Source organism: Barbus barbus (assembly GCF_936440315.1).
Source record: "Barbus barbus genome assembly, chromosome: 42".
NCBI classification, from domain to species: Eukaryota; Metazoa; Chordata; class Actinopteri; order Cypriniformes; family Cyprinidae; genus Barbus; species Barbus barbus.
In genome coordinates, this window is record NC_136720.1 from 26623927 (window position 1) to 26635488 (window position 11562).

At 36.2% G+C, this 11562-nt stretch overlaps 1 protein-coding gene across 3 annotated transcripts in view; it reads right to left on the reverse strand.

Annotated features, from left to right (window-relative positions):
- LOC306861083 (transcription factor ETV6-like) overlaps positions 1–9751 on the reverse strand; it is a 24023-nt gene extending 14272 nt beyond the window's left edge. The window contains exons 1-2 of one of the 3 annotated variants that reach the window (XM_079403158.1): positions 9127–9751; positions 6687–6816 (exon numbers count right to left, since the gene is read on the reverse strand). In XM_079403158.1, coding sequence (XP_079259284.1) covers positions 6687–6816; positions 9127–9285 — 289 coding nt within the window. In that variant the 5' untranslated portion in view covers positions 9286–9751. Of the gene's footprint in view, positions 1–6686; positions 7404–7482; positions 7538–9126 lie in introns of those variants that run through there. The other 2 variants (XM_079403159.1, XM_079403160.1) reach the window with 2 other exon arrangements.
- Between the last annotated feature and the right edge of the window lie 1811 nt (positions 9752–11562).

The following is an 11562-nucleotide window of genomic DNA, read 5'->3' on the forward strand; positions in this document are numbered from 1 at the left end:
TGTGTATGTGTGTGTGTGTGTGTGAGAAAGAGAGAGCGAGAGAGAGAGAGAGCGAGAGAGAGAGAGACTGTGGAAATCAATCTCACCAAAAAAAACAAAACAAGGAAAGAAGGAATCTGTTTTGCACAAAGAAAATGAAGGCTATTTGCAGCACTAGCATTAAATGTTCAGACATTTTTTGCAGTGGGATTTTTATCATGACAAGAAAACAATCCTCATCATTCTGACAGAGCACTGAAAATAATGAATGAATAAAGAGAAATAATGAAAGAAAAACAAACAAACACATTAAAGCCCCACAAATAAAGTCCCCATTCTTATTAATAAAATGTGAAATACTTGTTTGTTTATATATGTAATTTCAGTAAAAAAAAAAAAAAAGTATATATTAGTTAATATTTATTAATTTAAATATCAAATATTGATAATTAATAATTATTATTAATACACATAACTAAAATAAAAAATATTTACTAGTATGTTAAATATCAAAACATTAAAATATATTGAACAAAATAAATATTTAGCATTTCACTAATGATAAGAGACTTAAATGTTTCATTGTCACGAAAATGCCACAACAACAAAAAATAATGTACATGGTCCTAATATTACAAAATAGACAACAGAAAATAATAGATATATAATAGAAAATAACAAAAAATTGTTTTATTATATATATGAATTATTATAAATATAATGTATAATGTTTATACTTATATATATATATATATATATATATAATGTTTTAATTTTGCTTTGAATTATGAGCTGATTCACTCTCTCACTGGTCAGTGATTCGCTGCTGGTTTTACTGGTCGTGTCTGAACAGAGTTTGTGAGTTTCTATCGCATCATCCTCCACACACACACACACACACACACACACACCTGTCTGTCTGTCTGTCTGTCAGTCAGTCATCGGTCTGATGAAATGATTCAGTAAATCTTCACGTGGCGTTTGAGGCTCGATGTTCAATCAGTGAATGATGAAACACAAACAGGCAGAACAAGAACCTGACAATGATGATGATGATGAAACACTCTCACACACACACAAAGACACAAACACACACACTTCCTCTACAGGAAACCAAGGAGCAGCATTTCTTCCCACTTCGCAATTTCCTTCTTTCTGTTTTTTTTTTTCTTCCTTCCTTCCCCCGGACAAATTCATCATGAATGTGAGACTGATGGCAGTTTGTTCTCAAGTCTCAGACCACACACACACACACAGGACTGAGGCAATAACATGATTACACACACACACACCCATCCATCCGTCCACTGGAAAACAGGCGATTCGATCAGTGTCAGGAAAGCAGAGCCGCCTCCAGCCAAGAGCTTCTCGGAAGTTCCTGTCATTTTTCCCTCCCTCTCCCTCTCTCTCTCTTTCTCTCTCGCTCTCCCCCTCTCTCTCTCTCCCTCCCTCCCTCTCTCTCTCTCCCTCCCTCTCTCTCTTTCTCTCTCCCCCTCCCTCTCTCTCTCTTTCTCTCTCCCTCTCCCTCTCTCTCCCCCTCTCTCTCTCTCTCTTTCTCTCTCCCCCTCTCTAGTCTAATGCAGGTAAGAGAGTTTGAGCGCTCAGTACATCCATAAACCCATCAGAGATTTACCAACATTACTACATCTCCAGCACTTTCTGCAAAACAAAAATAAAAATCAAAGCCCGTTTCATAACAGCATAAAGAACGACTAACATGAAGCTGCAGAAGTATGCGTCAGTCTTGAAAAATTGATTTTTGAATCGTGAATCATTTGTTCAAATCAAGAATTGATTTAAAACTGTAAAAAATATATATATTTTAAATATAAAAATGCATTTAGTTTTATAGTTAAAGTTAAATAAAAACATTAATATATGATTAAATAATTATAACATTTAATATAATGCATAACAGTTATACTTTTAATATGCAATTATAATATATTAAAATTTTAAACATATATACATATACATATACATATATATATATATATATATAGACGAGCGTCCCGAGCACTCATCAGTGTTGCCCTGGAGAGAGAACGAGACACCTGCACTCGCTCATCGCGGCCACACCTGTCGTAAATTTGCCTACGGCCATATAAGCCGTGTGAGGCTGCATAACTGCAAGACTGGTGTCTTGAACGCTGAGAACTAACGTGTCGTCTCTATTTGATTTTCAGATGTAAGCGTGTGACCGAGCCAACCTTGCCACGAGCACAGCACCGATTCACCGCACCAAGGAAATCCCACACAGAGAGCACCGCACCACCTCAGCAAGCCGCTCTTCTCTCTGAACCCACTCTGTGTTAATAAATCCACCCTCCGGGGTATTTACTTGAGCTCTCCTTGTCGCGTGATTCTTCCACCCTGTCACTATATATACACACATACATATATATATATATATATATAGTGATACAGTGGGTACGGAAAGTATTCAGACCCCCTTAAATTTTTCACTGTTATATTGCAGCCATTTGCTAAAATCATTTAAGTTAACTTCCATCTGCTTCCACACACAATCTTTCTGAAAGCTGTCACTCAAACAGCAGAAGCACTAATACTAATTCTCAGCCTTTGACTCAATTTTCAATTTCATAAAACACAGTTCTCTATGCAACACACACACAAATCTAACAGGAATGAATATAGATATATAATAGAAAATAAATATCAAAACATAATTTTTATTATATATGAATTATTATAAATATAATTTATTATATTACGTACACACACACAGGTATACGTGTTACTTGAGGTACTCCCCAAGTGTTTTATTCCTTAATTTAATGTACTGTACCTCCCTCTCCACCTCCTACTCCTTCTCTGTGGGGTCCTTGACCTCTTCCTTCAAACGGTTTCAAACCTGAATACAGCTTTTCTCAGTCTCTTTGGTGCATTTCTCAAACCATCCTTACTGTAATATTTGCAAAGAAGTGTGTGCATTTCTCAAAACTATTTGTACAAACAGCCCCACACAATGGATTTCCTGGAAAAGCCTGTAACTTACTCTTTAGTTCATCTCTCAGAAGTATTTTTGTCAATGAACATATCAGTCCTTGTGTCATTGTTCACAAACAAGATACTTGCTGATGTTGTCAGTATAACTCTGCTCTCTGTTAGTATTTCCTGATGTAAACTATGGGAACAGTTTGGATGACAGTCACTGTACTGAGATGCAGAAGGCTGCGCTTCTTATGAATGCCATATATCCTTTCAAAAGTACAAATGTACACATTACTATATGTGGGATATTGATTGAAAAAGACTGGATATGATTCACAGTTACACTTTTACTAGTGATCTGAACAAAAAACAAAAAAAAACACATTACAACGTCATTGTGAATAGAAAAGAAAAATACATGTGCACAAAGGCGTAAATAAAAATGAGAAAGTCCACTGTCAGAATTTGTAAGTCTTGTGTTGTCCTCAGTCTATATATGCTTTCCAATTGAAGGTTCATGAGATATATTTCAGAGAACTGGTTTATCATTGGTTGATTATATTCTCTTCATTACTGAAAGTCAAGATTCACTTGAACAATTCATGGCAAATTTATAAAAAGTCTAATAGAAATGTGTAGAAAATATGCTTGACAGATTAAGACAACTAGATCAACCATTTTGCATTTACTGTAATGATTTATACGATATGGTTTTGAGGGGTAGGACTACAGCACAGAGAACTATATAATATATTTTGAGCAACATGACATTAGCAACTGATAATGTAGGAAAGAGCCGATAAATGAACATAATCAGTTGCATGAATGTACCAAAGCAATCCCAACTTGTTCAAATTAATTTGATTTGATTTTTTTTTTTTATGATGTTCAACCTCCACATCATCTAGCTCTGAGAATTCATTTCTGATCTAAGAAATGCCCCAAAGCCTCTGAGAAACACTGTAAGCTGACTTTGGCCCTTTTATCTCCATCGAAGGTTCTGATTGGTGTGTGATACATTTTGTCTCCTAGTGTTTCCTCTTGGGTAACTGTGTGCTAATTGAGCTCAGATTTGAGTGAACAATATTCAATGCTAGTGTTTTCTAAATGAGCACATGGTGTAAGTAGTGGTCGACCGCTAGATCACCAACACCGATATATCGGCCGATATTTCGCATTTTTCAAATATCGGCAGATACGTTTTTCTGTTTGGCCGATGCGTTCGAGGCAGGACTTTTGTTTTGACGGCGCTGAGAACAGCAGTGTCTGAGCACACAGCGCTCACATTCTCCCTCGTTTACTGGCGTCATTAACAGCTCTGTCTAATACAGATAGAAGTCTGTCTAATAATCAGATAAAACGGTTAAACAAAGGGATTAAATGTATACAAGAAGTATTATAACTTGTTTATATATTATTAGAAGGAGAAAGGCAAACATTATACTTTCGCGTTTGCTGTCAGCATTCAGCAAATATGCATTTATATCATTTTAACAAATCTTTGAATGACTAATGAACATTTAATTTCACAAACCTTGCAGACTTAGATCCAGTTTTGAGATCTTGTGAAGTGTGCATTTGTATCATGCATGATCGTCTGTTCTCTGCGTGAATTTCAGTGCGAATTGAATGCTAGTTTAAACATTAAACTCGTGATTTAAAATTATGCTGCGCTTTATGCATTTGCCCTCTGTCACATTCATGTAATTTTCACTGTTACCTTGGCTTTATTTGAACAATATGATTCCCAATGCATACAAACTTCCCAGAATACTGAGTGCCCTTACAGTGTTTAGGTCCTTTTTAATTATATTTATTTTAAATATTTATTTATTTGGGAAAAATCTAAAGTATAAGTATGTTTATTTTACAAATTTATTTTTTAATAAATTTTCAAATTATTTCAAATTTCTTTAATATTAATTAACAAATATAACAATAACGATATAACAATAAAATATCCGCCACCCTGCTTTCCAAGATATCGGCATCGGCTGTCAAAAAAAACAATATCGGTCGACCCCATGGTGTAAAGACTGAGAAATGTAGGATTTGTGTGTAGAGTTTTGCAGGAACAGTTCACCAAATCTGACTCATGTGTTAAAGCAGGGAATAGTGTTTATAGTTTAGGGAAATGGGTGTGCTTTTTAAAAAAAAAAAAAAAAAATAGAAATTATAGTTCAAAAGCCTGGTTATAGTGTTTTAGCAATTGAGAAAAACTGTAATAATAAATATAAATTAATTAATATGTTTATTTCATTAATTAAATATTGTGATAGCACATATCTGCTTTACATCAATCCTAAAAAAAAAAAAAAAATTATATCATTTGACTCATTTGTGTGTGTGTTGTGCATCAGACTAGATAAACTCATCTAAATAAACTTGGATTACAAGGATTCAGACAGGAAGTGGATTCCAACCAATAGCTGGGTTTATAAGTAACTTGGATGGAGTCCAGAAGTCGTTTGCTTCCGTTTGTAACGAGGACACGCATGTCAAACAGACGAGTTAAATATTAATGGGATCCTGTTAGCTCCACCCTGATCCGATCGAGATGCGTCCAGACACTCACTCACTCACACACACACACCAAAATTTATTCAGACACATTCAATGTTTCTCACATCATCAGTTTATTCACTATAGTTTAGAAAATGGAAATAAAACATGACAGAATAAACCCTGTCAGAACAACTTCATCTTGATAATATCAGATAACTTTGATAGAAAGGTATGTAATGAATTTGGTTGAATAGCTGTCAGATGTTAAATTTAAGAACAATTAGATAAAACCAGTTTAGCTCAAACAATCACCAAGCAATGCTTTTTGTTCAGTCTGTGGTGGAAAAAGATCACATTAGCAATTAAAGAAAAACACTTCAGCAAAACATGCTCAGCTCAAAGTGTATGAATCATTTTTGCTCCCAATTTTTTTTTTTTTTTTTTACTGGTAGTCCACTGTATGAAGAATTTTTGGGTATAATACGTCAGTTTACTTTATTTTGCTATCCTCACATAAATTAACTATATTCCTGCACCCACTAGTAAAGAAATATAAAAAATTATATCTGGTGTCTGAATAATTTTTGGTTTGACTATATACACACATACATACATATATACATACACACATACATACATATATATATACATATATATATATATATATATATATAAAATTAAAAAAAAATAAAAGTAATTAAATATAAAATGTAATAATTACTACTAAAACATGAGGTTGGTTGTGCTTATTTGTAGGGCTGCACAATTTGGCCAAAAGTTTGTTATTATATATTATTGATATATAAAAATAATAATTACTATTATTATATAAACAAATAATACTGTTTAAACATGTTTATCGATCTATCATGTAAAATAAAAAGCAAACTGAGCTTGACTCTGAATCATGCGGTGCATATATTTAATGAAATCACAGGCTTTGTGCTTTGAGTCGAATCCTGACGGTTGGGTTTTGTGTTGTGGCAGAAGGGCCGGTCTGAAGCTGCCTCAGCTTGAGTGTGTTCAGTGACGTCAAACTCAACCAGTGCGGCATGCTAGAACAAAACTGTGTGTGTGTGTGTGTGAGAGAGAGAGAGAGAGTGTGTGTGTGTGTGTGAGAGTGTGTTTGTGAGTGTTTCAGGTTGTTGCATAGAGCATGTAGGAGGTATGTGTGTGTTAGTCACTATTTCCAGGTGAGTTTCGTCTGTTTGTCGAGGTGTGTGTGTGTGTGTGTGTGTGTCACTCACGCAGGTGTGCAGGCAGTCTGGTTGGTTCCTCTTCTGTCCTGGCGTTAGCTGAAGAGGGCGGGACATGGCCGGGTGAGGAAGTGGAATTTGGCAACGGGCTCGCGGACGGACTGAAAACACTCCTCTCCTGCTGAACACACACACACACACACACGGGTTACTACAGACACTCTAACAGAGTGCTTGTACTGCTGATCACACACACACACACCAGATCAACAAGCACAAGCAAACAGTAATAAAGTCCTGAATTTCCTTCAGAGTTGTTTTGTTCAGAACGAACACAGAGAGACACGTGAAGCTGCTCACTGACACTCGACGACCCCGCAGACAGGTCAAAGGTCACACAGAGGTCATGCAGACACATCAGCACCTGAACTCACTATCTGACAAACATTGTCTGCCTCGTTTTTAACGCAAGAGCGGGAACTCGGGTGTTCTGAATGAATGAATTGCACAATAGTGTGAATATGATTAATGCAAGAGCTGCTGATGCTCGGCCCTTGAAGGGAAATCAAAGACATTTGAATGTTCTTCAGCTGCTGTGATTTCCCTTCTGCTTTCCGGTCCAGTCTCCTGCTGATTTTCTCTCGGTCCATATAGGGCTACGGTAGATTCCACACTGAGAACTGAAATTTCCAGAGTAAAGCCGAGAGCCGGGAAGCACAGAGCGGTTCTCTGTAAACTTCCTCAAACGCCATCATCATGTCCAGCTCCCTGTGCAAATGAAAGCATGCAAAATCAAAAGCGATATTGGCTCATTTGCATGCGGCTGCATTGAACAAAGCCGCTCTACCTGAGCGTGGATGTTTCTACAACTGTCAGAAAGCTCTCGGCGGTCACGGGAACACCTGGAGATGGAGCGCAAAACATGCAAATCCCAAACACATCAGGTTTGCATTAAAAACGCTCTTTATTATTATTATTAGAAGCATAAAATAAGGTATAAGGTGCATCAATAATACAGCGATGAATACAACCATCAATAAGATGCTGTGAAGTCACGATTAATGAAAGCGGCGAATCCATATTGTGATGCACATCAACGGAAACAGAAACACTTATGATGCTATTACGAGAAAATTCATCGTTTTAAAGACACATTATCTCTTTATTATAAAAAAACTGTTTTTAATGATGTAGACCTAACATCCCATTACAAGAAAATTATGTTTTAAGAAAATATTACAATTACGATACATTATCTCATGATTACAAGTGAGAGATATCTCGTTACTACGAGAACATATTGCTAAAAATGACGAACCTTATTACAAAAAAAATTGTTTTAGCGAGAAAATACTTAATTTTAACAAAAATCTCGCTATTGCGAAAAAACATTTTTTTCTACAACATGACCTCATTATTGAGAAAACGTCATTCTAACAAAAATAACATTCTCATTATTATGAACAAAACTATTTTATTCATGTTATTATTACGCGAAAATGCCATTTTAATGAGAACGTAATTTTAATGAGAATATATCGTTTTAATGTCACTATCTCACGGTTACGAAAAAGGTTTTTAACAACATATCTCGTTATTATAAGAAAATGCTATTTTAATGAGAAAATATATTGTTTTAACGTCACACTACCTGGCTATTATAAAAAAACTTTATATTGTTTTTAACAAAATAATTTTTTTTCGCTATTACGACAAAACGTATGTCGCACTTACAAAAAAAAAAAAAAAAAACATTTTAGTGACATAACATCTATTTAAGACAATTGAAAAATAATTATAATATAGTAACGGGTTATCAACAAGAAAAACTGTGGGGCGGGACCTGGTTCTGTGCATCGGTTGCTGATTGGATGTTGAGATGTGGGCGTGTCACTACCAGGGGCGGAGCTTTAGAGCACTAAATGATTGGAAAAGCAGACTAAACTTTCCCTGGAAGATCCATTTTGCTACAAAGTCCAAACAATTATAAAAAAAAAATGGAACACTCATGAATGAATGGTTTGCTTATAAGGTGCATTTCCAAACTATTTAGGACCAGCAACCACTGTAGGCCAGGTGTGACGCTTCACTGCACCTACAACATACATAAACGCACGAGCAACAGCGCGCGAAGCCACTGAAGGACGTGATCGCTCACTATTAAGGTGCCATAAGGAAACGGTCAAAGAGCAGCGCTGATAACATCTCGCTCCGTGTTACTAAATAACCTGCAAACTAATGTTATTGTGTTGCTGCCGCTTCCAGACCAGGTTAAAGTCCTCCAGAACTCGTTCTCAAACTCGCTTGTGAACTTTTCCCACTGATGGCTCCAGGGAACGCGTGAATCGTTTAAACGCCACCGCGAATCGCGTGCATCGCGCAAATGAAGTCACAAGCGAGCAACTCAACGCAACAGATGATCGGCGTCAAACGCGCGCGCATCCCACCTTCCGCGTTATCATCCGAGACGAGAAAGAAAAGGCAGAATTACCTTAATAATGACCTGCGAGGGGGAATCGGACATGTCTCGTTGAAATTCAGGAAGTTCTTCTGTTTCCACTTTCCTCTGCCTTGTTCTTCCGCGAAATAAAGCGCCTGGATAATAATGTTCCCCTCGCGACGCGCAGGCGATTTTAACGCGCTCGCGCATCCATTGGCCTCGCCCCGCGCGGAATTCTTCAACTTCTCCGTGTTCTTGTTTGGAAAGACGCAAGCAGGCGCTACATTGCGGCAGCGCGATGGTTAACACCTTCCTGGAAGCGTCGCTCGCAGGAGCGCGACGCAGCGCGGAACCTCATTGATCCGGACGCTTCGCGGCGAAGTGACGTGAATTCCAGGCAGCGCGCTGCGCCTTAAAGGGAAACGCGACGCAGGAAATCAGCGCGGTGGGCGTTGCGTCCGTCAGGAGCGGTGAACGGCGGCCTGTTTGAACGGACACCGGATCAGCGCGCCGCGTTATCGCAACGCTTCTGCGGCGCCGCGTCAAATCCGGAATCAGCTCACAATATTATTCTGCATCGAATACAAAACATGCGCCAGAAATGCTTTATTCTGCGCGAGCGTTTAATAATCCAGCCATAATATAAACCTACAGAAGCGCAATGATATGATCACGTGATCTGATTTACAGTATTTACAATCTTTACATTGTAATGTTTGACTTTATCTATCATGTATATATGGCATGTTTGGTTTGGCTTCCATATAAATATATGCACATACATAATTACAAAAAAATGTGGTACATATCAAAAAGATGGATATTCTTTTTAAATATATTTTAATATCAATTTTATTTGTATTTGTATTTTTTTAATTACAGTTAACTTAACGATCAATCATAATGCAAGATAAAAAAAAAAAAAACATTTTAGCAACTTCTACGGCTCTTTATATAAATGACACCTGCTGGATAACACTGGTCTTACACACATTATCACTGCACATCAGACCGGGGCTAGTTGTCACACGGTTCTATTTATTTTTATCTTATTTTTAATCAGTTTTAACCTATAGTTTTAATATAAATTTAAGGCTACAAAAAACAAAACTAAATTTCCACAGTTGTTGCCCACAAAAAGTCGTTTTTTACTTAATGCCACAAGAACAAGAACATTTCAGTGTTTTTTTCTATTAGTTCCAGAAAGTTCATATATAAAGTCACTAACAAAATGAAAAACTTGCTCTGAAAATAGCCCACTTCTTTTTATGCACATGGTATTTGCCTAGTGATTGATAACATATTGTGCTCTACTTTTCAAAATATCATTCTGCAAATACCCCCCCCCCCCCCCACGTCAAATACACAAATCACACATCTCATTTTTCAATGAATATAGATTTCTACATTTTATAATAATAGGCCTACTATAATTAAATAATATAATAATTCAATAATACTCTTGAGTATTATTATTATTGACAAAACGTGTAACTGAATAAATCCTGGATAATATTTTGTAAGACACTTCTTTAATTTAGTTATTGATACAAAACTTATTTTCGCTGTTGATATAACACTATCGTGGGGCATGTTGTCACATTATTATATTCATAAATTGAATTGCTGGACTTACAGTGACATCTAGCGGCGAAGATGCGGCATCACACACAAACGCCTCGAGTCTTTTATTCCACAAAAGTTCAATAAAAGAACAGAGTTAGTAAAAAACAACAACAACAACAACACAGTCACGTGATCTAAACATGGCGGTCTTCAAACAGATATTAATAAACACCCGATGTGATTGGTACATGGTTGTAAACATATGGCTAATTTCTTAAATTTATGAGTAAGGATGTGCGATATCTCTTATTTTATTTTCGATCCGATACCGACATTTTCAAGTCCAGTATCATTATTCTTGATCTTTATTCATAGTCTATCATTATTATTATTATTACCATGGTAAATTTGTGGTTACTGCAGTTTTACTACAAATACTGTGGTAAACTGTAATAAAATCATGGTTAATTTTTGTAAAAGGCTGCCAGGCTGCTGTACTCCTAAATGTGAAACGTTAGCATATTTTTTTCTGACAGATTTATTAACAGCAATTACAGAACATAACACAATCCATTTGAACTCTTAACAACCAGTTTAAATAAATCGACTTGCACAAACCAGCCTATTTAAAATAAATATTACATAAATAAACCAAGTTTGGGGTTAGTAAGATTTTGTAATATTTTTTAAATAAGCCTCTTGCTCTGCACTGAACAAAAACACAGTAAAAACAGCAATATTGTGAAATATAACCATTCAAATAGCTATTTTAATATGTAATTTAAAATGCATCTGTGATCAAATCTGTATTTTCAGCATCATTACTCCAGTCTTCAGTGTCACATGCTCTTCAGAAATCATCTCAATGCTCAAGAAACATTTCTGATTAGTATTGCTGGAAACCGTGATGCATTTTTCAGA